This window comes from Bos mutus, chromosome 15 (assembly GCF_027580195.1).
Source record: "Bos mutus isolate GX-2022 chromosome 15, NWIPB_WYAK_1.1, whole genome shotgun sequence".
NCBI lineage: Eukaryota > Metazoa > Chordata > Mammalia > Artiodactyla > Bovidae > Bos > Bos mutus.
Genome location: NC_091631.1, coordinates 40805234 through 40831717, shown reverse-complemented (window position 1 = coordinate 40831717; position 26484 = coordinate 40805234). Strand labels below are relative to the sequence as shown.

General features: G+C 34.4%; 1 protein-coding gene across 4 annotated transcripts in view; it reads right to left on the bottom strand.

The window, feature by feature from the left end:
- Positions 1–660: 660 nt before the first annotated feature.
- Positions 661–26484, bottom strand: part of FAR1 (fatty acyl-CoA reductase 1) — a 77765-nt gene continuing 51941 nt past the window's right edge. For 3 of the 4 annotated variants that reach the window (XM_005905358.3, XM_070383980.1, XM_070383981.1), the window contains 9 exons: positions 22284–22463; positions 19137–19314; positions 17974–18018; positions 17734–17852; positions 16586–16653; positions 14941–15112; positions 7563–7692; positions 5263–5390; positions 661–3570 (listed from right to left, as the gene is read on the bottom strand). In XM_005905358.3, coding sequence (XP_005905420.1) covers positions 3408–3570; positions 5263–5390; positions 7563–7692; positions 14941–15112; positions 16586–16653; positions 17734–17852; positions 17974–18018; positions 19137–19314; positions 22284–22463 — 1183 coding nt within the window. In that variant the 3' untranslated portion in view covers positions 661–3407. Of the gene's footprint in view, positions 3571–5262; positions 5391–7562; positions 7693–14463; positions 14636–14940; positions 15113–16585; positions 16654–17733; positions 17853–17973; positions 18019–19136; positions 19315–22283; positions 22464–26484 lie in introns of all 4 variants that reach the window. The other variant, XM_070383982.1, reaches the window with a different exon arrangement.

Below are 26484 nucleotides of genomic sequence, written 5' to 3'. Positions count from 1 at the left end.
CCTCAAGATAAAAATATTAATTCAATAAGAAAATATTTCATATTTCTTTATCACAGAGACTGTAGATTTAATTAACTCATTTCTATATTGTTATGCAGTATACATTCCTTTCTCTAGTTGCTCATGCAAAAGAATAGAGTTTTTCTCAAATAGAACAAGTCAGTGCCAACAGTTTCAAGTCATGACTTAGAGTCAAGCCTAGAAGAGCTTGACCTGGAAGGCCATTTATATTCATCTGTACCCTGGCCTGATATCAGCTCTCTCCTTTTTTATGGTTACACTCTATTACTAATGAATGGTTCTTTATACTTACTCAACAGACAAGTTACAACAAATATATTTATAAATTAATATGATATCATTCAATGGGGAGGAGAGTACCTAGAACCTAAGTGACACCCTGGCACTGTTTTCAGAAAAACCACCTTATTCCAGCTAATAAATAAAAATAATATTTTAACAAAAAGTATTCATCCTGCCTATGTGCTTCCTCTAAAATGCTGTGTAAGAGACTTAGAATTCAATAAAATTAGGATACAAAAAAATAATGAATACACCTTAAGAAAGGTAAGAAGTGAGAACTGTTTCCTATAATTCTAACCACATTACCTCATGAGTAACTTTCAGGACAATTATTGTAAAAAACAATAAATACTATAATGGAAATATAGGGATTCATTTATTACTTTTTGGTTTACAAACAAAGGCACCCAATAATGCTTGTATTTCTTATAAAAGACTATCGATTTACATTTAAAACAAAAAAGCAAAAAACCCTGAACCAGTTCCTACAGACAAGCATAGAAAAGGAAGAGAAATAAGATTTTCCCTTCCTGCTTCCAAACTTTATTACACAGATTCAGAAAATGTTTATTTTATGCCATCCCCAAGTCAAAGAATGTATTGCCATGCTTCTCGGTGATGAGTTATTAAACATATTAATGTTGCCAAGTCAAGTTTACTTACAGTTACAATGACTTCACAAGTGACAAATGCATATGCCAGAATTATAAGAATCAAGAGTGAATAGGGGAAAAAAACAATGTTTAAAATATAGCTTTATCAAATGAGTTAAATGATTTATTAGATTTATTCAACAGGCTATCCTGTTAAAATTTGAGTCTGTGTGTAAAAATATAATCAGAAAGAACTAAAAAAACCAGGCCTAGCAAATGACATCAATACAAAGGATTTCTAAAATCTTTATGTTTGCGTTAAGCTCAAAGTCAAGTTGGCGAGGATTAACAACCTATGTATGTTTTATACTACTTTTAAAACTTTTAAGTTCCAGAATGACATATTAATTTATTCAATAGCTTTCTTTTGACAAAAGAATTCTAAACACACAAAATTAATGCAGTGGCCTTAGCACCCTGCCAATTATCATTTCCTCGAGTTAGACTACAATAATAATGACAGAGTTCAAAGATACACACCTCCCTGTACTTCACATGCCTGCTACAGTTGTGCCTGATTCTTTTGCAAGATACAAAGATAAGTCATCTAAGTATATTTGGCAGATGTATAAAAATCATACAAATGTTAGCTTATTTTCAACACATTATGGAAATGTATTGGAGAGATGGAGCATTCAAAGGATAGAGCATCTACAGTTAATTATGTGGGCCACTTTAAATCAAAGGCATCATCATTTATTCCATTCTTAGACACTGCCATGGTCTCTCACACCTTATAAAAGGTATGGTCCTAGACCAGAGACTTCAGTATCACTGCAAAGAATATATATATATTTATATTTATATACATATTTCTTTTAAAATAATGTTTTAAAAGTTTTACTACAGAAAATCTGGCTTCAACATGGAAGCATTTTCCTTTTCAAGATTATACACCTGCATGGAAGAAGGTGATTTCCTTTACATTTAATTTTTTCACAATAATAAAATAAACTTCTTATACATTGCATCTGAATTGATGAAGAAAATTAAGATTAAAGTTCTATGTAACTTTTTGTATTGTAAACTGACTTCATTAAACATATTCAAGATACACTGTTAATGATTTAAATATAGTACAACTTGATCAGCTAAATTAGAACATGTTATGCTGATCTGTTAAACCAAATGTGTGTTACAACAGTAAGGAGAATTAACTACTATTAAGATTTAAAGGGAATTATAATGTGTCATTAAAATATACATCAATGTTCTTGCTATTACTTGTTTCTATAACTCATTTCTTTCTAAAAGCTAAAACCACATGCACAAAAAATAAAAGTTATCTTAAAACTCATTCAACAGTTTGGTACTTTATGTGGTATGTAAATAAAGTTCTTTATTTAATCTTATACACATTATTTTATGCATTATTTTTCTTGAAGGAATTCAGCTCTCAAGGTCAAAAGTTAGTATGTGTTTACACACATATGAAAACATTTTCTTAATGTTATGACTACCTGCAAATACATTCTTCCATAGTAATGTACTTTTAGTTTTAATTGGACAGTATAAGCCTTTTAAAGTCCTATTAATAAAATTTATTAAGGGAGTAGAGCACAAGTATGATGAATTCCTCCCTGTACCCACACCTGCTTGTCAAAGTCTCAAGTAATCATCCAGCTTCAAAACATGAACAAAATGTCACAGAATTGGTTTTTATTTGGTCATAATGTGGTCAATAAAAATGTACTCCTATTCTTCTTAATACTAATAGGTTTAGTGAATTTTCATTTTCCTTCTAAAAACACATGGCATATGCTGATACGGATTCTCAAACTCATTTAGATCCAGTAGGGTCTCTATAACAATATATAGCCTTCTGATTATGAAAGTAACTGATTGCTTATAGAAAATGATATGTGTCAGACCTCAAATCAGAGAAGGAAGGAAACTGAAAATGTTTTTCACATTTGAGACCATTCAGTAACTTATAGGATGATGTGAAAATAGTTTGGCTGTAATTTTAACAAAACTAAAAATCACTTAAAACTGATGATAAAAATCAAACACTGTAGAATCAAATATCTACCAACTTAGCTAGTATTCCCATTCAAATAAATGCTTTCCACTGCACTAAATATTATAATTAGAAAATCACTCTATGTTAAGGCATATTTTAATTAGTATGTTCCAGAATTGCACAGTTATACTGGTCAGTGTTCCTATCTCCCCCTCCTACCCTTACCCAACCATTTTCCCCCAGGGATCAAAATGTTAAGTCATGGTTTTGGTGGCTATTACAGATTTGAATTGGCATACCACAGTGTATTCACTAGGCTTTTATGAGCATACATTAAAATGTTACATAAAATGTACCATAATTTACTCCACATTCTGAGCTAAGATGGTTTAATGTCTTGACAAAAGGTGAAATGACTTAAGTACATTTTACATTTTATGCATTTAGACCACCATATGCATAGATGTTCTAATGCTAAATTCTTGTCTTCAGTATCTCATAGTGCTGGATGCTCGGAAGTAAGACAGAAACTTGTAACACAGACTAACCACAAAGTACCAGATGTTTCTTGCCATTTGTGATCTTGCAATAAAAATGCGCCAAATCAGGATCACAAGGATAGTATTGAAACCGTAACGTATGTTTCTCAACCTGGAAAGCAGATCAAGAGATATATTGGATACTATCTTCTAAAAAGAATATTGTTGGATAGCAGATAATTCATATTCAAATCTTAATCTAATCAAAGTTCAAATCCATATTAATTTGAAACTTACTTAAAAATTAACTAGAAATTAGAAAGTTAGCAAACATCAAAAACACCTGACTGTGCACATTCTGGACAGCAGTCCATCAAACAATGTATTATTTCTATTAACAATAACACAAAGTTTTTTGTAACATTTGGGATGTAAATTTACTTCTTAACAAGTACAATTAAGCAGCCTTCTGTATGCCCTAAACTGTGCTAGGCAACAAGTATGTTAGGTAAAATAGAAATATCTCTTGTAATTCCAGAGTTATCTCATCTAAAAAGGGAGATTCATTACATACATCATCCTACAGACAAAATAAATATTTTTGGACATCTTTAGCTGCTTACAAGTTGTCAGACAAAAGAACTTACTCCTTCAGTTATAGCTGTCCGTCAAGATCAAAAATCAACTGGACAAGTCCTCATACCATGAATGAAACATGGTACTTGCTCTACCGAGGAAGACACTCCCATTCTCAAAGAGCAAAATGCATATTATCTTGCTTATGTTTCAAAACATTTTTGATGTTTTTTTAATGGTGTTAGAAAGGAATCTAAATTGTTTAGGTATGCCATAACATTACATAAATTCCACTAACTTAAACAGGCAGTGAAAGATATAGGACTACAGTTGATTCTTCAACAATGTGGGGGTTGGGGCATCAATCCCGCACACAATTGAAAATCTAAATATAACTTTAGAGTCAGCCCTTCTTACCTGTATTTCTGCACCAGTGAATTCAACCAACTTCACACTGTGTGGTACTATAGTATATATGTATTGAAAAAACACCACATATAAATGGACCCACACAGTTCAAATCCATGTTATTCAATGCTTAACTGTACAATATATAAACAATGGGTGTAGACAAAAGAACTTTGCTCTGCCACTCAATGTGACCTTTCAAATACAACTTCCCTAAGTCTCTATTTCTTCATCTACACAACTATCTGCCCTATAAAGTCTCAAAGAGTTGAAAGAGCAAGAATAATGTGAAAGTTTTGAAAACTGTTATAAAAATTGTATTAAAAATTACTATGAATAAAAGAGATTACTATTAAAACTAATTGCATCTCTGAATAATGGACTAATAGTAATTTTTTCTCTTGTTTTCTAAGTGTTTTTTAACAATTAGTACATATTAGTTTTATAAGAGACTAAGGGAAAAGGAATAACTATTTTATAAACAAAGAAAAAGCTCTATACTGAATAATGTATTATTAGATCTCTTTTCCTCTTCTAAAGATGTATTTCAATAAGGTAGAAGAAACTTTACATTATCTCCAGTTTAAAATACATTTTTATTATCTCCTGATATCTTCACTTCTTCAGTAGCAATAAGGGAAGATCAAAGTGATATTTAAAACTAAATTCCACTTGACTTTCTTACTAATGAATAGTATAAACTGATGAAAACAGTAAGCTTCAATAGTCATAGGTTAAATCAACACTACCAGAGTTACAGTCCAAAGGCAACCACTTTCCTAAATACAATATTATTAGCAATATCTCAAGTTAACAGCTTAGGAAAAAACTAGTATTTCATAAGGAAGACAAGATGAAATCAAACCCATATAAAACTTACTTGTTCAGATGTTTTCTAGCTGCAGGAAGACCAGACATTTCTTCATTCAGTACATATTTCTTAGTTCCCATACAGTAGTTCTCTATATATTCTGCCCAATGTAACTGCCGTACATCAATATTAAAAGTCTACATATACAAAAAAATTACTGGTTATTTTCTTGAATAATTTTCTCATAATTATTTCATATAAGTCAAAAATTCACTTTTTCCAAAGGCTAATTCCACAGGACATGCTTACAAAATGTTTACCATATTAATTTTAAAATCTTACTGCTACTCACAAAAAAAGTTCTTACTCCTATTTCATTATCTTCCATTAAACACAGAAACAATACACTTATTTCCAGTTTCCTTCTATCTACAGTATCTCTTCTTTTTGAACATCTTGCATACTATACAGATTAATTTTCCTAGAGAATAGTATTGACATTAAGAGAAAGAATGTGGCTTTCTTTTTTTAAGAAGAATGAAAGCCGGCTTAGGAGTTTACATAACAGTAAGTAGGCCATTTGATGAAAATAGTAGATAAATACAGAAAAGAAAGCCTTACAAAAATGCTACTTCATGACAAAATAAGAGGGATATAATCTGCTCAGAGCTCTTCCACACACAATCAGGTAATTTTTTTGGTGTGATAAACAGATTATTCATAATTTAATTTACCATCACACTTCTCTGAAAATAGCAAGCTCTAGACTAAAAATAAAAAAGCTACCATAAACAAATCATTAAAGTACCATAGCACTGAAATGGAGACTTAAGATATGAGATAATATGAGAAGGTCATACATTTGTATAATTGGATTCCCATAGGAAAAATGAAAAATAATAGAAAAAAAGCAGTATCTGAAAAGACAATGGCTGGAAATTTTCCCAAAATTGTGAGACATCAAGCCACAGATTTAAAACACACACATACTATATATACACACATGTATCTATACATATTAGAGTAAAACTGCTGAAAGTCAAAGAAAGAAAATTTTTTTAAACCAGAAAAGGCACTGTAGATTACCTCCAAAGAAACAACCATTAGTCTGACCACTGACATCTCAAAGGAAGCAATGGAAGCTGTAAGATTATGAGACAATGTCTTCCAAATGCTCAAAGAAAGCTTGCTAACAGAATTCTATAGCAGTATGAATATCATTGAAGAATAAAAATATTCCAAGAATAAAAACTGAGATAATCTAACATCAATAGAAGACAAACACTGGAGAAAGTACACTAATGGGTACTCTTTAGGCAGAATGAAAATGATTCCAGACTGAAGTCTGAAATCATTAGAGGAGGATGGAGGAAGAAGTCAGAGCAGTAAAAAGATAACTATACTGGTAAATCTATATGAATACTAATTGACTAGAGTACACGTTTTAGCCTTTGCATTATCCAAGAAAAGGTGGAAGTACCAATATTTTATTAGGCCTTGCTAAATTAAGAAATGATACTGTAAAGCAGGAGCAAATTAGCCCCCAGGCTTCCCTGATGGCTCAGTGGTAAAGAATCCACCTGCCAGTGCAGAAGATGCAGGTTCAGTCCCTGGGTCAGGAAGATCCCCTGGAGAAGGAAATGGCAACCACTCCAATATTTTGCCTGGGAAATCCCATGGACAGAGGAGCCTGGTGAGCTACAGTCCGTGCAGTAGAAAAGAGTTGGACACTACTTAGCAACAACAACAACAAAGCAGAACAAAATAATCATTTCTAATTATGAGATTTAAGTAGAACACTAAAGTAACATACAACCACATAAGTTAGTGGGGGTAGTAATCAGAGCTAAAACATTTTATGGTCCTAAGTATCATTAAGGAAGAGGCTATCTATACAAATCACTCAATTTTTTGTTAAGTATGCATGTTCAAATATCTAAGGTAACCTTAAAAAGAAAATTCATAAGAGTTTAAGTTTCAAACTAACAGAAAGCAAAATGTAGAATGGCAAAAAGTAGAAGAGACTATTTGAAAAACAATTTCTGAGACGTTTTCCTTAAAACTTAAAACAGTATTTGGGGGGGAAATGCATAAAAATTCTCTTTGAACCTGACATTAAAAGAGAAAAAGAGAATCAACATTTCAATCATGCTTTGAAAATATTTCTGCTACTCTCATACTTAATTAAAAAATTCTAAAATAAAGCAACTTTATTTTATTACCAATTATGATTGAAAATGGGACACTATAAATAGATCAACTTTCTTATTGCATAATGGTTGTAGAAAATATCCAACTATTTCTCAGGTTGCTAATTAGCATACTCTAATTAGTATGCTTCTTATTTTCTAATATAAAAAAATACTTGCCTTTTTATCTTCAGGGTTTAGTTGATTCATTAACATATTGACATTGTCAGTACTCCAAACCCAAGAATTACTTGTGAAATATTCAAGAAACACCATAGCTCTGTGAAGACGAGTTATTGTTTTCATCATCCTGTATTTTAAGAAAAATTGAGATTCATAATTTGCATAGATAAGGAAAAATCTCACCACCACCCAGGGAACCAGTTTCTATTTTGAGACACTGACAGTAAAATTTCAATAAGTGTACCAAATCACCAGGAAATAAGAATATTTCTGCATCTTGGAACATTATATAAATGCAAAACAAAGAAAAAAAATTAAGCAGCAGTAAATGAATTTAATATTGCCTAAGGAGAGTTCTGCTGATATATGAAACGGAATATTTCAAGGCCAAATTTTCTACATATAATACTAAGCAAACAAATGAATTCAATTAGCATTCTTTTCCTTTTTTGTTCCTTAAATCACATTTTAGTTCAGCTTCGTTTTAGTAAGATTTTCTGTGAATTCATAACATACTGTTACATTTTAATCTCAACTCTTCAGCATCATGGAAGCAAAGTATACAGAAATATTCATTTGCCATTTAGTTAACTCTCTCTATATATTTTAAACAACTTGCTCTTGAACACCAACAGGCGCCTGGATGTGCCATGAAATCAATGACTCATGGTGACAACTTTCTCAAATAGATATTCAATATATTCCCTAAACTTCCCAAATCCCCAATATCCATCTTTATAAAAATAAGAAAATTTGATACTTTGTTTCTTTTTAAAAGGGTGAGGGGCTTTAATCTTTAAATTTGGCATTTTATATATCATGGTTCACTGTAAGTCATTAATATCATAACACTAACCAGAACAGTAACATCTACACAATAATAATTATCAATGATAGGGAGAGAAATAGAAGGCAGAACTTTTTGAAACACACACACCAAAAATTCCTAATCTCTGATAAAAAGAAAAATTATATGTGAAGAAATACTTTAAAAGAATTCTATTTATAGTCCCACAATTAGGATTAGCATTATGCAGTTTAGAGATCTCCAAATCAGGGCTTAAGAAATGCGAGAAATAGAAGAAAATGAGAACATTAGAAATGAGGAGGAAACCAAAAGAGTAACATTAGCTAAGCAATTCTGACATTTTCAACACATTTAGAAAGAAATCCGGAATACAGAATACTGAAACACAATGAGACAACGTGGACAATGTATGTAAAGAGGAACTGTACTTCATTAAAGAAAGTAATTACAAAATAAAACCTCCATTAAACACAGAAAGAATTAGTGAGCATCAAAGGCTAAATCTAGACAGGAATAGTTCAAACAGAAAGAATTTGAAGGGAGGAGAAGATGTACAAGATTGGTAATTAATACTCACTATCACAGCCAGTATAGTATACATGAATCACACATATACACATATTTGGTTAATGTGGCTTTCTGACATACACCTTATTTAAAAAGTTTTTCTTCCTAACTCCATTTTCACTGACAATTCTCACTTAGTCTTATTTTCAGATTCATTCAAGAGACAGAATTACCCTAAGAGTCAATCAGTGATTCCACCATAATTACAATAAAAAACTGGAGAGGGAGAAGGAAATTGAAAGGTCATATATATATATATATATATATATATTAAGTTCACAGAACATTTATCAAGTAATAAAAGTCTGGACTGAATACTATGGGAAATATAAATAGAAACTTAAAACTCTGCCCCACTAGTCTTTGGTTAAACATGCTGTAAGAGCAGATGCCTGGGACCACATTGCCATGTATGTTCTGAATATTCATTCTTTATTACAGCAACCTGAAACAAATTCTTAAAAACTTTAGAGAAGGGCAAGAGCCTAACGATCATCTAGTCCAGGGTTTCTCAATCTCAGCATTATAGACATTTTAGGCCAGATAATTCTTTGTGGGAGGGGGCTGCCGTGTGCACTGTAAGACACTTGGCAGTATCTCTGGTCTCTACCCACTAGATGCCAGGAGCATCTACCCAGCTGCGATAACTAAAAACATCTCCGAAAACTGTCCAATGTCCCTTGAGGGAGGCAAAACTGCCCTCCACGGAGAATCACAAAAATAAAAAATTTAAGATTCAGAGAAGTTAAACTAGAGAAAGTGAAGCTAAATAATAAAACAATAACAAAAAAAAGGAGGCCACAGAACCATTTTTCTAAAATACCATTTTTAAGAGAAAATAACTACTACATTTCAGGAGCTAAAGCAGATAACTTATACTACTTCTATATGTGATAATATCATGCATTCTAGTCCCAAGAGACTAGTCACCAGAATCCATATGATGCATATCTGAGTTGTATTTTTTAAATTATACCCAGATATACAGTAAGTCATATTTTTATCAAGCCGAATGACACTCGGAACAATGCAAATGAGTAAAATGGACACCATGAATGACATGACTGACATTAGTTTAATGCAGAAGCAGGCATTATATTAAGGTCCTAATGTAAGGTGTCGGAGAAGGCAATGGCACCCCACTCCAGTACTCTTGCCTGGAAAATCTCATGGACGGAGGAGCCTGGAAGGCTGCAGTCCATGGGGTTGCTAAGAGTCGGGCATGACAGAGCGACTTCACTTTCACTTTTCACTTTCATGCATTGGAGAAAGAAATGGCAACCCACTCAGTGTTCTTGCCTGGAGAATCCCAGGGATGGGGGAGCCTGGTGGGCTGCCGTCTTTGGGGTCGCACAGAGTCGGACGCGACTGAAGCGACTTAGCAGCAGCAATGTAAGGTGTAGAGGCCACTACTTTGCTCAGCAAATAATCTGAACAAATTTAATAATATAAATTGTAAGACTTTATATTTAACACTTGAGGCTTCCCTGGTGGCTCAAATGGTAAAGAAGCTGCCCTCAATGCAAGACACCTGGGTGGGGAAGATCCCCTGGAAAAGGGAATAGAAACCCACTCCAGTTTTCTCTGCCTGGAAAATTCCATGGACAGAGAAGTCTGGGAGGCTACAGTCCATGGGGTCTCAAAGAGTCAGACATGACTGAGCAACTACCACCATGTATTTAACATTTATAAAATTGCCTAAATAAAAAACCATTATGTCTCTTGTTGCTTTTAGAGTGAAAGCTCCCAAAGCATTCCTGGTTTGATATTTAGAAAGCCTTGTACAGGACAAACCTCAGTTAAGAAGACTCTTTATTTGATGCTTCCTATTTGTAGCAAATTTTAATTCCCAAAGGTGGCTGCAAATATTATCTCCCATCTTATACGTTCACCTACAGTATCACCTTAACTATTAAGAGGTTCCATTAAGAGGTGAAGGTAACATACCAACAGAATGAGGTGGAAGTGATACTGTGACTTCTGTGGGGAGTTAAGAAAAAGTAAGGTAGCTTTCTGCCTTGCTCAGTGGAATACTCACCCTTGAAGCCTTCAGAGGTCATGTATGCTGTTCAACTCCCCCTGAGGCTGCCACACTGTGAGGAAGCCCAAATTAGTCCATGTGCAGAGACCACACTGAAAGGTTCTGAGACTATATGAACAGAGATAGATGTCTGGCCACCCAGCTGCTCGGCACCCTTCCTTTCCTTTACCATTCCCTACAGTGTACCTGGCTCTAGTCCCTATGACTGCAATCACTTCTAAGAGAGAACCATCCCATCAAAGCCTTCTAGAACTTCTGACCCACAGAATGAAATGATTACTGTTTTAAGATACTAAGTCTGATATCAATTTTATCTAAATTAAAAAAAAAAGATTCTAAAATTTGAAAGATTTGTCATGCAGCACAAATAATGGGAACAAATATATCAGTACTGGGAGTGAGGGACTGCTGTAATAAAAATCTAAAACATGCAGTACTGGCTTTAGGATTAGGTGGTAGACAGAAACTGTGAGGCCCTTGAGACCACTGATAAAACATGGAAGGACCAAGGATGTTAGTGGAAAAAATAAAAGGGCTATACGGAAGCTGTTGGTCAGAGTTTAAAGGTAAGTGAGGAAAATAATGTTGGAAGTTAGAAGAACAAAACTATTGCCTATGGTCACATGGAAAATAGAAAATGTATCAAATAAACTTGATGATCTAAGCCAAGATTTCCTCAAAGAGGACAAAGATGATCTTAAAAAATGAACTATCTGGTTTTAGTAGAATTTGGAAGGAATGTAAAATTCTAGCCAGGAATTCATTTAGAAACAACTTCTGATCAAAGATCAAATCGAGAATGCAGATGTAAGATTCTGTTAGGACCTCAAAAAGATTAAAGTAGTATACTTCATAGAAACTTTCAGACAAAAGTTTCATTCCAGATGTTAAAGATATGTCTTACAGAGGCTCTAAGAGGCAGGATTTAAGAGTCTAAGGATATAAGAGGCAAAGATTTAAGACTCAAGGGTGCTGTTCCACAGCAACTTCATAAGGAACCCAAGACAGAGAAAGGTATGTCTCAAAAAGATCTGTGGGTATGGCTTTGGTCTAATGGACTGGATTATTTTAAAACAAATACATGGGAAACACACAAAATTTTAAAGGAATTATGAGTTTATACTTAAAAGGACAGAGACAGTACTAAATGCAAAGAGGCCTCTGCATTAAGGTTCAGCAAACCAGAGCTTAGGGCCAAATACATCTATTTTTAAAATAAAGTCTGACTGGAACACAGTCATGCTTGTTCATTTACATATTGTCTGAGGCTGCAGAACTGAGTGGTTATAAGGTGGAAGCTACATTTAACAGCAGAGGTAAAAAGCTGCAACAGAATCCATACGGCTCACAAAGACTGAAATATTTACTATATGGTGCTTTACAGAAAGCTTTTGGATCTCTGCTCTAAAGACTCCCAACTTTTTGTGGGCAGGAAGTAGAATAAGAAGGCAAACACAGGCCTTTTTTTTTTTTTTTTTTTAACGGGAAAAGAAGGATGACTCAGGAGAGAACCAAAACCTCAAAGAACAACCAGAGAGGGGGAATGAAACCCTAACTAAGAAACCATCAAACATACCCTGCTGGAATGCAGAATTATTATGGACCAGTGATTGCTGTGTGCCTCTTACTTTTTCTCTTTTGAACTAGACTGTCTAAATTATTTCCTATGCTTGTCTCACTATTATACGTCGCACGGGCAGGAGGTAACCTGACACTTTAGTTCACAGGTTTTCAGATCAATATTTGAGGAACTGTATCTGAAAAAGCGTCATCCACAATTAAAACAGATTTCACTAACCACACTGGCTTCAAGCTTTTGTCAGAGAGGTTTTGTGGGGAAAAAGCAAGAGTGTTTTCCATGTAGGAGGAATATAAACTGTTGGGACTAGAAGACTGACTATAGCAAACTGCACTTTCCAAAAACAGTTGCAACAATACCTTTTAGATATCTCACCAGCTCATTTACAAGATGATCTTGACTATTCTCTATATCCCTGCTCCTGGAATCTTGGAGCAAAAAAAAAGATCTGTGACTCGCCTGGGACTAAATGAATAAGATGGAAGTAGTGCTGCATGATTTTCTAAGGTAGGTCAGAAAATGCACATTGCTTCCACCTTGCCTGCTGAAGCACTTTTCCTTGAAGCCTCCAGTTGTCATGTAAGCAGTCCAACTCCCCTAAGGCGACCACTGGTCCTTGCAAAGACACTCTATGAAAAGATCCGGATACCACATGAAGAGACAATGATACCAGCTGTTCCACTACACGTCCCCCTTTCAGTTCCATCTGACCTCAGTCACATGAAAGACCTCTAAGCCAAAGCTGCCCAGTGGATTCCTTCCTAAATTCCAGATGCTGAGAGAAGCAATAAACCAAAAGAAATAATAAAATGACCGCTGCTGTTTTAAGCCACTAAGTTTGAGATAATTTGTTATAATAGATATTGATATATCTATTATAAATTATTTAATCAACTCTGGTCTTCATTTAAGTTTACTAAGCCCCCTTTTCTGTGTAAAGCATTGTGATATATTTAACTTATTTTACTTTTTGAACCTAGTTTTGACTTTTCTGTCCTAATCTACATAAAATCTATTAATATCAAGATAGCATGCACTGTTCAACACCACTCATATATTTCAATATTTAACATACACGATGAGAAACATAACAAGACAACTGAATCCACAGAAAATTCCCTACATGTAACTCAAATCCTGATACACTATAACTAGCAGATATCTCGCTTTTATTTTTTGAGCAGCTGACGAAAGTTCTGGAATCAGCCTCTTCTTTACACTTAAATACTCAAATCCTGAACTCTCCAATCAAAGGCTCCACTACAAATGCCAATGTAGTTAAAAAAATAAATATTTTTATAGTATATTTCACTATAATTGTGGTAAAGACAGTAGGATTACTTAAGTTTGTGAGCTTTCAATAAAAAAAGGCCTTTTTATAACAACTATAAGAAATCAAGTTTTCAATTTGTTAACTTTTGTTTTAAACTATGACATTATCAACCTGAAAAATTAGTCAAAAACTGTAATTACAATATTATAAGCTGAATGGGAAGCTGAGACAGCTCAAGCAATTAATTTCCTAGAAGCATCCTAGGTTTTTTTCATATAAAACTGTACAATCCACTTAAAACAAAACATTTAACCCTTAATCCCCTATAAAACTCACCTCCAAGTTATTAATGGGGAGAGAAGGGCTCAATTTCAGCTTATAATAACAATGACAACCTTGACGCTGGACATTTCCTGTAATATGGGATTTTGGAGGATCAATGGCCCAATAAGATGAGATCCACAGTCTCCCCAATATCCTCAATTTCTAAGAAATGTTCTAGCATCCGGATTGTGATTGTAATTAATTAGGTTAGTAACTAAAGGTAAAGCTCATGCTAGCGACTTTTTGTCTCTCCAGCAAGCCTCCACCACCTTACCAATACAGTGTATTTACTGCTATTCTTCTTACCACGGTTTCTGACCTGTCAACCTGAGTGCAAGATCAAGCAATAATGCAGGTACTGTATGTCTGACACCCTTCCAATAATGAAGCAATAAGTTGTTGGAACAAAACTTAATACTGGGGCGCCTGAATACTTGGTTTAAAGGATTCATCTTGAAGAAATGATTTAGATAATATCCTGCAGGAAAAATAAGCATCAAAGCATTTTGAATGTTATTTTGTTATTCAGAAAAAAATACTTAAAGTTAGACCTAGAATTCAGCATATGACAATAATTTATCATCCAAAATTTAGAACAGAATGAATTATAACAATACCTTTGCTTTTCTGACAAATTCTTAAACTCAAGAGTCTTCTCAGTCACAAAAGGCCATTAAGCCTTATCATAAGCATAAACAAATACAGAGTTAATACTCAGTTTAGTGTAAGCATGGGTTGTTTAACAGTCAGAGGAACAGATAAGACAGAGCTAGTCACCATTACCTTGGGCTTCTTCCAGTCATCCTGAGGTAGATATCATACAGGAATGCTGGGGCCTTATGGCTTACAGCAATCCAGTAATAATATAAAAGGTGATTGGAGGTTAGATTTACATTGGGCCGTCTGAAGGCCTGTTCGAGAGGATTCCTCTTGAAAGTGGAAATTACATGGTATTCTGAGGAAGAAAAGTTGTGTAACAGCTTTGATAATAACCATGTAGTGAAGTTTTGTAAAAAAAAATCATGTTTTTACAAAGCAAAATATTTTACCAAAGATGTCAGAGTGTGCTCATTTAAAAAACAAACATTTCTACTTTCTATAGTAACTAAGGGAATATGGGTATTAAACTGCTGAACTCAAGTAGTTTTAGAACTCCCACTATTTATGAATTTTAATTAGATGAATGAATTTTTGCTAAAATTCACTCTTAAAAATCTTTTTAATGTTTTACCTATATCAGTTTACAATGTCACTTTCTATATTTCACCTCTCACGATAGCTTCTTTCTTTCTGTTCCTCTTTCCAGATTCTTATTACTGTACTTACTTAAAAAAGAAAAGGGAAATCATCATCCTTTGCTTATGAATAATTAAGTTGCTCAAATTAACATTATCAACAAGCTTAAAACAACCCCAAATTAACTTCTGCTGTAATTTATCTAGGTTATACAATATCAAAACAATCAACTCTATTATCATCTCCGTTAATACTTCAATGGAAATGTTTACTGAGATATTCACTAGAAAATAAAGCTCAATTTGATTTTTGCTAAACTTTGTAACACAATGAAAGACTACAAAAAAACCTAACTCATTTGAAGTGTTTTAAAATTCTTAAAAGAACACCACTAATTATCATAAGATTAAAAGCACCCTAGATTTTTTTCCCTTATATTCTCTAACAGTCAATCATTAAATAGAAATAAAAATGTCATAGAATAACCTCTAGGATAAAAGACAAAGATTTACTTTAAAATCAAAATTATTCCACAAGGGTAACAAAAACTGTTTAATTAGAGATAAAATAAGACCTAGTACACTAAATCAACACTGTAAATATATTTTACTTTATATTTGACTTAAAAATGATTAAGTTTCAGTACGTTCTAAGTTATACTATTCCTGTTTTGAAACAAGTAACAGCATACACACTATTGCTGTGAATTTGTGAATTTAACAGATTAATAAACCCAACAGAAAATATTCTGGCAAAATGTATCCTACTTGCTTACTCCTTCCTCTTAGGACAACTAGCTATTTCCTATGATATATCAACTCTTGTAGCTACGAGTGATACTGCCTGTGAATAAGGAACATCAGGATTAAGAATGCCCATGAGGGAGGAAAAAAGGTTTATTTCCATACCATGGGTATCTATGGGCATTGCTGCAGATGGCAGCAGAGAAACAATAAGGGTCAGGCAAGGGTGGGATGAGGAGGGAATACACAGCTGGGTATTTTTAAATTTATGAAACATTATTAAGGACCAAAAGGCAGTATTAGTCGATGTTCTAACATGGCAACTAAAATAAGAATAAACTTGTAACTGGGTGGCTTTAATGCCTCATGGATTATTCTAATGTAATTGGTGAACATTTTAAGTTTATAAAAATTTATTCTAACATTCAAAACTACAGGTAAAATCATACCAACTTCACCCCAGTGGAAGGGATTAGTGCTTCCTGTTGTACAGTTATACACCATGATGTTTCTTGGTCTGCAAAGACAAAGATCAAAGCAATGAAAAATTTTAAAAAGCTAAACTTAACCAATCTAAATCTTGTATGATACTTAAGTAGGAAGAAATGAGGACTTTTCTACCATAAATATTTAAAATACTATCTTTAAAGGATTAATTTTTATGTCTGAACAACTATTTACACTACCCTTTTTTCCAATCCTACCCAAAAAATATTTATAAAAAAATAACACAGACTTCATATTTTTCTTCTTGTATTAGCACAAGTCTTTTTTTCATACAGGAAAAAGAACCACCTCAGCTCTTCCTATCTCCCTCCCATTTTCAGAGGCTCTAGTTAAAAAGAAATTGTGAACAGAATTCGCTTTTACCAGAAACAATATATTCATATAATCATATCCCTCCTTTTTGTAAAATATAAAACAGTGACTTGAAAAATAAGGGAAGATTATTATTTAGAAAAATGTCACTGAGTAGGTGTTTAGGTTTAAGTGTTAGACCTATAAATATTATATAGTATAGTGAAGTCGCTCAGTTGTGTCCAACTCTTTTCGACCCCATGGACTGTAGCCTACCAGGCTCCTCCCTCCATGAGATTCTCCAGGCAAGAGTACTGGAGTGGGTTGCCATTTCCTTCTCCAGGGGATCTTCCCAACCCAGGGATCGAACCCAGGTCTCCCACATTGCAGGCAGACACTTTAACCTCTGAGCCACCATGGAAGCCCCATGAGTTGATTAAAGTGTACTAGTGTGCATGTTTAATACATGTAAGTTGTTCTCTGTGAATTTCACCTCTTATATATAACAAGTTTATACCAAGTTTTAGTCTGTATTAAAAAAAAATACATTAAAAAAAATTTTCTAATGACCTTGTCTATCCTGTGCCAGTACACAAGAATTTATGTTAATTCTTATTACTGCTGATGGAACCACTTCATTGGCTGTGGTAAGTCAACTCTTGCAGTTGAAAGTAATAATATCTATATAATATTGGTATGGGTTAATAAACTGATAAATATCCATTATAGAGGATATTTTAACATTAGTTCTCTTCTCGGTTACTATACATCTAATAAACGACATTGCCATCTCATATACCTATTTACTCCGGAATACCAGGCTGCCGCAAGACTCATGTTGACAACTACATCTACAGGAACAAGATCTGCAAGGGCATTGTTGGAGGCACGCATTGTTCGAAGAATTCCTTTCCCTGCCTTTGTTGAAATTAAAAACAAAACCTTAAGATACAGAACCCATAGTGCATATACACAATACAAAGATACACAGGAAAAAAAACAACAGAATATTCAATACAATAAAAGGCTTATTACTTACCGCAATAAAAAGACCACTTGGTCCATTAAAGTTATCAATCCATCCCTAATACCAAAAATTAAAAAAAAGGAAGGGAGCTTAGAAATACTATAAAATTAAAGATTTACAATTTGAACTCTATAACTCCACAAACATACTTGGTAGTCTTCTTCTAAGAACTAAAAATCTGACTATATTCAGGCCAGAATATTTCTCCCCACCTTAAATAGTCTTTTCTGAGATTGCAAATGACTAAATAAAATAATTTTCAAAGGGTTACCTACTCTTTCATTAACTCTGCAAAGAGAATTTTGCAAAAAGGAGTTTATATCTGTCAAATATTTAAGCTAAATTAAGATTGCTCAAGTTTGATTTTGTGCTAGTTACTAAGGCAGTATCCTTAGGTTGAAGGAAATGGTAAATTCTCAAGATTACTGAATAAAACAGAGTAATGTCAAAGTATCAAACAAGATAGTATCATTTACTACTACTACAGAGACTTAAGTCTTTCCTAAATCAATTTATCTCATTTTATATCTGTTTTCTCTTATTTCAGAGATTCACAAATACTGTAATGCCTTGCTTTTCTACAGTAAATCACAGAAATTTATCTTCCTTTTCTACAGCAAATCACAGAAAATTTTTATCTTCCTTAGCATGTGAACTATACTATACAACAATTGATGGCCTTGTATAGTTAATGTTAAGAAAACTAATGAACTTCTTAGAAGACCTGCCTCTTTTAGGTACTAAAAAGCAAATGAAATAAAATAAGATCTTGAGTATTCTCACTTCTATTCCCTTCACCTCCACAAGGGAAACTAATCCACAAATAATTTTAAAAGCCAACAAATGGTGATGTGTCAGTGTCTAATCTCTTATCAATGACAAAGACCCTTGAAAGGCATGGTCTCCTCTGACTCCAGACAATACCATAACCTTTAATTTTCAGTTAACATTTTAAAAGTTTATCTGCATTTCTATACATGCAACATTATAATACATGCACCTTACATAAAAGTACCAATTAGAGTGTCTCTCTCTACAATTGGAAACAACTTTGCCACAGTAAGCCATGTTCAGTAAACAAAACCTGCTCTTAAAAAATTGCCAACTCTTTTTGTACAAAATTATGACTTAAAATTCTCAATTCCAATTATTTACAAAGATCTCTAGCAACTTACTGGAAAAGGTTCTTTCCAACTGGCACCAACAATTGATGGCCTTACAATCACCACATTTAGCTTTGCTCCTTCTTGCTGTACAACATATTCTGCCAATGCTTTTGTGTATATGTATGTATTAGGTCTGTCTCCTATCAATTTGGGTGTGATATCATTTACTAAGCCATCATCCATCCACCTGGTAAACAAAGAAATTACATGCAAAAATATTTTCAGATATTTTTTCACTTCAATAAAATATTTTCAGATATATTTTCATTTAAAAAATGAAAAACCACTTTGCAAATTTCAAATATATCTATGGCTCCAACTCAAGTGTTTGACAACTTCTACTAAAAAAAAAAAAATGGAAATCAGCTTTACTTTCATTAAACGTCAACCACAAATCCAGATGTATATCCAGTTTCTATAGCTAAAAACCAAGAGTTTTTTCATATACCATATGGTAGGTAGCAAAAGTGAATTAGAACTGATTTATGGTCTTTTTTTAAAAAAACATCTTCTAGTTGTTAAGTATTCATATACTTCCTATGTGTTTGACAAGGAGCACTACCCCAAATCTAAATAGCTGAAGTTGTTTCATATTACACAATAGATTATATTTTTTTCTAAAGTCTAAATAAATTCCAAAATACATCTGGCCCCAAGGAATTAAAGATTTGTATATAATCACCATAACAGCATAACATATTAATTATATACATTTTAAATGAACATACATTTACAATATAAAAGGTCTAGTAATCTACTGTCAAGTCATAAAATTCCTTCAGTTCTCTCAGTATCTTTGAAGAAAATGTCTACTATAATAACCTATAAGAGGAGGGTGATATACTAGGTGATCTCTATAGTCTTTTTCAGTCTAAATTTCTAATTTCAATGTTATGTACTTGTTTTCAATTAGTTTTCCTTTTTGTCTATAATACTACGCATATTTGTTACTGTTGTATACAGTGATACCCATACTAACTAATGAGGATATATAAAATGGGACTATCAAGATAAACTTTCTTCTGTATGTTAAAGTTACTTTTTTGTGTGGAAGGAAAGGAATATTTATAAAATTGAAGGTAGGTTACTATTCAACATAGGAAAAATTCCATAATGGAGATGAACTTCAAAAAATGGATCAAAGAGTCATTACATTAAAAAATAAAATAAAACAGGCTTAACTAGGAGAGACTGTAGAGCCAGTAAGACTTATCACTGGAGGGAGATTACATAGTCAATCTATGAGTTATCCTAAAATTATCTGCTGGCCAGATTTTTTTGTAAACAAAGGAAGGAAATAATAGAGTAGGCTTATAGGTTCTTTCTCAGCAACTCAGACGTTTGGATAGAGAAAAAATAAACAGATAAATTAACTTACATGTTCAACTTTTCCCAGAGATATTAAACACTTTTGCCTAATGATCTGAGGAAAATGAGGCAGATATTTGGAACCATCGGAAAAGGCAATGGCAACCCACTCCAGTACTCTTGCCTGGAAAATCCCATGCATGGAGGAGCCTGGTAGGCTGCAGTCCATGGAGTCGCTAGGAGTCGGACACGACTGAGCAACTTAACTTTCACTTTTCACTTTCATGCATTGGAGAAGGAAATGGCAACCCACTCCAGTGTTCTTGCTTGGAGAATCCCAGGGACGGGGGAGCCTGTTGGGCTGCCGTCTCTGGGGTCGCACAGAGTCGGACACGACTGAAGCGACTTAGCAGCAGCAGCAGCAGCAAGAAATGGAGTTAGAAAACAGAAACCAGGGAATTACCATAAGAATGTCCCAGAAAGCTCCCAATAATAACTTTCTTACAAATCTATTTTCTCATATTTCTAGGAAAACTTTAAAGAAATGGACTTCTATGCTTATTTCAGAAGAAAACTTGGAGAAGGAGCTATGAACATTCTGTAGCACCCCTGGGAAGTAAAGAATTCAACTGAGAAACAGGGGGTGGTAACTAAGGAGCTGAACGTGAACAGGATCTCTTGGAAGAAGAGAGACCTAAGGGCAAATAGAGAATAAAGGAAGAAAAAGCTTGCAGGAATATTATATGAGAATAAAAAAACACGTGAAGATATATGGATACTGAAATTTTCTATAATTATAGTCTATAAAAGAAGAAAAGATGCTGCTATTTATTCTTGCTTTGATCCTGTTCGTTTCACTCAATGAGAATGTACAGGCTAAAGCAAATGAAATCTTGGCCATGCCTAGTTGTATCCACCAAATCACAAACACTTCTCAAGCAATAATTGATAGTAGGATTCTAGTCCTTCAGTTCAGTTCAGTTCAGTCGTTCAGTCGTGTCCGACTCTTCGCAACCCCATGAATCGCAGCACGCCAGGCCTCCCTGTCCGTCACCAACTCCTGGAGTTCACCCAGACTCACGTCCATCGAGTCAGTGATGCCATCCAGCCTAGTCCTTAGAAAGATAATAAACAATAACACTAGGAATATCAATTAAAGGATCATGACTCCTCTGATTTCCTAAAAATTCAAGGCTCCTCTGAGGATATACAGTTGACACTTGGAAAAACACAGGGCTGGGGCACTGACTCTACGTGCAGTAAAAAATCCCCATGTAACTTTACAGTCAGCGCTCTGTATCATGGTTGTATATCAACACATTCAATCAACCACAGACTGTGTAGTACTAGAGTACTTATTTACTGAAAAAATCTGCATATAAGTAGACTCACACAGTTCAAACCCATGTTATTCAAGAGTCAACCATATTCCACTGGGCAAAATAAAAGCATAATCTTTTAATAAATTAGACCTTGCTATTGAATAGGCAGTCATTTCTCTCCATGGATATCAGGAACTTCTTGATGGCTAAGATTGATTCCTTGAAAAAACTGAGACTCTAATACCATGAATAAGCTGTTTTAAAGGCTTTCCTCCAACCATCACACCTGTTCAAAAATGAAAGCTTCACAATGACTTCACCTAGAGTCATTAGGTACAAATCAATACAATAAACAGAACACAGTAGATATATAATAATTTGCTGAGTAAGGAAGAGAGCAATGCATACATATGTGTGGATGGAGAGAGAGAGAAACTAAACAGACAAAGAGATACATGTAAATAGATAAATCTGGATCCAAAGTTTGGGGTCAAAGCAAATTTGAATAAATTTCAAATAAACATACTCTAAAGAATCAATCAGCTTCTTGGGATCCACAGGGGGTGGATAGACTACTTCATCAATATGCTTTCGATTGCAGTAGGCATATGCCGTTGATACATGCATGAACACTTCCAGATTCTTCATCTGTTGTGCAAGCAGAATAAGCTGTCGTGTAGCAATCACATTTAACTGAACAGCATCTCTGTAAAACAAAAAGTCACAATAAAAAATTGGGAAGCTATGTCTTTCTTTCACCCACTAAAAAAAAACTTATTTCCATTTTAGAGTATCAAAGATAGAAAGGGACAAAGAGGTATTTGTTTCTTTACAACTAATCCCTTAGCTCAGATTTTGTTTGTTATTTTAACATGAAGTACAGCCATTCTATCAGTTGTATTTAAAATTTTTCTGATTATTTGAAATTTCCCAGAAATAGACACAGATAATTTCAGTCTTTGGCTTTTATGCATACATTTCGAAGTCATTTTACACTTTTTTTGCATCTTGATTTTTGAAAGCATACTGTTTTATGAACTGACTATACCACATACAAAGAAAAGAATAAGTAATTTTAAAATGCTATGGTAGAGTAATCAATCAGGACAAAACAGTCAAAGAAAACGCAAAAACCTTAAATTTTATTAACATAAAATCAAATAAAAATGTTTATCTCTCTTTTAGTAGCAATTAACCTAACCACCTTTTTAAGGCTACACAATGCAAAGGGGTGTTAAGAACAAAACTGGTACATTTGTTACAAGAGTGACATGCAAGATCCCAAGGTCTATATATTCCCTTCTCGAAATTTATTTGAGGCAAAAATTTCACAAATGCAAAAGTATATACGCAGAATAATAACTGATAAGGCACTACCTAGAAATAGCAAAAGGCTAGAGCTCAAATATTCACTATGATATGATTTAATAAAGTAGGTATTTTTAACACAATGAAAGAATACAGCCATTAAAAAAATTATGAGAACTATAAAAGCATGGAAAAATATGTGTGAATAATATTTTTTAAATTCATACATCCTGAAGTGAAGTGGGATTAAAAACAAGACTCTGGAATAAGACCTGGGTTCAAATCTGGCTTAGCATACCTATCAGCATCACGAGATGGTCAACACCAAAATCTGATTGATTATATTCTTTGCAGCCAAAGATGGAGAAGCTCTATACAGTCAGCAAAAACAAGACCGGGAGCTGAGTGTGGCTCAGATCATGAACTCCCTATTGCCAAATTCAGACTTAAATTGAAGAAAGTGGGGAAAAACACTAGAACATTCAGGTATAACCTAAATCAAATCCCTTACGATTATACAGTGGAAGTGAGAAACAGATTTAAGGGACTAGATCTGATAGAGTGCCTGATGAACTATGGACGGAGGTTCGTGACATTGTACAGGAGACAGGGATCAAGACCATCCCCATGGAAAAGAAATGCAAAAAAGCAAAATGGCTGTCTGGGGAGGCCTTACAAATAGCTGTGAAAAGAAGAGAAGCCAAAAGCAAAGGAGAAAAGGAAAGATATAAGCATCTGAATGCAGAGTTCCAAAGACTAGCAAGGGGAGATAAGAAAGCCTTCCTCAGTGATCAATGCAAAGAAATAGAGGAAAACAACAGAATGGGAAACACCAGAGATCTCTTCAAGAAAATCAGAGATACCAAGGGAACATTTCATGCAAAGATGGGCTCAATAAAGGACAGAAATGGTATGGACCTAACAGAAGAAGAAGATATTAAGAAAAGGTGGCAAGAATACACATAAGAACTGTACAAAAAAGATCTTCACGACCCAGATAATCACGATGGTATGATCACTCACCTACAGCCAGACATCCTGAAATGTGAAGTCAAGTGGGCCTTAGAAAGCATCACTACAAACAAAGCTACTGGAGGTGATGGAATTCCAGTTGAGCTATTTCAAATCCTAAAAGATGATGCTGTGAAAGTGCTGCACTCAATACGCCAGGAAATTTGTGGCCACAGGACTGGAAAAGGTCAGTTTTCATTCCAGTCCCAAAGAAAGGCAAAACCAAAGAATGCTCAAACTACCACACAATTGCACTCATCTCACACGCTAGTCAAGTAATGCTCAAAATTCTGCAAGCCAGGCTTCAGCAGTACGTGAACCGTGAACTTCCAGATGTTCAACCCGGTTTTAGAAAAGGCAGAGGAACCAGAGATCAAATTGCCAACATCCGCTGGATCATCGAAAAAGCAAGAGAGTTCCAGAAAAACATATATTTCTGCTTTATTGACTATGCCAAAGCCTCTGACTGTGTGGATCACAAGAAACTGTGGAAAATTCTTCAAGAGATGGGAATACCAGACCACCTAACCTGCCTCTTGATAAACCTATATGCAGGTCTGGAAGCAACAGTTAGAACTGGACATGGAACAACAGATTGGTTCCAAATAGGAAAAGGAGTACGTCAAAGTTGTATATTGTCACCCTGCTTATTTAACTTATATGCAGAGTACATCATGAGAAACGCTGGGCTAGAAGAAGCACAAGCTGGAATCAAGATTGCCGGGAGAAATATGAATAACCTCAGATATGCAGATGACACCAGCCTTATGGCAGAAAGTGAAGGGGAACTAAAAAGCTCTTGATGAAAGTGAAAGAGGAGAGTGAAAAAGTTGGCTTAAAGCTCAACATTCAGAAAACAAAGATCATGGCATCTGGTCCCATCACTTCATGGCAAATACATGGGGAAACAGTGGCAGGCTTTATTTTTGGGGGCTCCAAAATCACTGCAGATGGTGATTGCAGCCATGCAATTAAAAGATGCTTACTCCTTGGAAGGAAAGTTATGATCAACCTAGATAGCATATTGAAAAGCAGAGATATTACTTTGCCAACAAAGGTCCATCTAGTCAAGGTTATGGTTTTTCCAGTGGTCATGTATGGATGTGAGAGTTGGACTGTCAAGAAAGCTGAGCATCAAAGAATTGATACTTTTGAACTGTGGTATTGGAGAAGACTCTTGAGAGTCCCTTGGACTTCATAGAGATCCAACCAGTCCATTCTAAAGGAGATGAGTCCTGGGTGTTCATTGGAGGGACTGATGCTAAAGCTGAAACTCCAATACTTTGGCCACCTCATGTGAAGAGTTGACTCATTGGAAAAGACTCTGATGCTGGGAGGGATTGGGGGCAGGAGGAGAAGGGGGCGACAGAGGATGAGATGGCTGGATGGCATTACCGACTAGATGGACATGAGTTTGAGTGAACTCCGGGAGTTGATGAGGGACAGGGAGGCCTGGCGTGCCGTGATTCATGGGGTTGCAAAGAGTTGGACACAACTGAGCGACTGAACTGAACTGAAAAGTCACTCAGGCACTCCGACCTGTGTACTCATCAGTAAAGGAGAACAGGTAAGAGACTACCTACTAAGATTTTATCTAAAATTAAATGAAAAAAAAAAAAAAAAGCTTGCAAGTACTTAGCATTATTCCTAACGTAGTTCCAAAATAGGCATTTAAAAAATATTACTTAAAGGGTGAGTAGTTTTCGCAATCTATTATTTGCATGCTAAGTCACTTCAGTTGTGTCTCTTTGCAACCCTATGGACTGTAACCTGACAAGGTCTTCTGTCCATCGGATTCTCCAGGCAAGAATACTGGAGTGGGTTGCCATTTCCTCCTTCCGGGGGGTCTTCCAGACCCAGGGATCAAACCCATGTCTTTTATGTGTCCTGCATTGGCTAGTGGATTCTTTACCACTAGCATCATCTGGGAAGCCCACTTTATATTATACTTCCGTTTATAACTTATTTGAGGGGGAAAAATGTTGAAATACTCAAAACCAGTATACTGTGAAAAAAACTGGCAAAGTTAATACAGTGTTGGTGACACTATAAGCTGATACAACTGATCTGAAAGAGATTACGATAAAGCACCAGGAATTACAGAAATAACAGTTACTAATATAGTTAAACTACTGAAATTTTAACTGAGAGGAAAAACTTATTCTAACCCTAATTTTTCAAAAAGAAATTAAAATTTCCTAAATTTGTTGTTTCAGGGGATTTTTGGTTGCATTTTTGCTTTTGTTTTTTAATTCAAGTATACTTGATTTACAATGTTGTGTTAGTTTCTGGTGTACAGCTAAGTGATTCAGTTATATATATATTAATATAAATATACTTCATATTCTTTTCCATTACGGTTTATTACAGGATATTGAATACAGCTGCCTGTGCTATATATTAGGCTG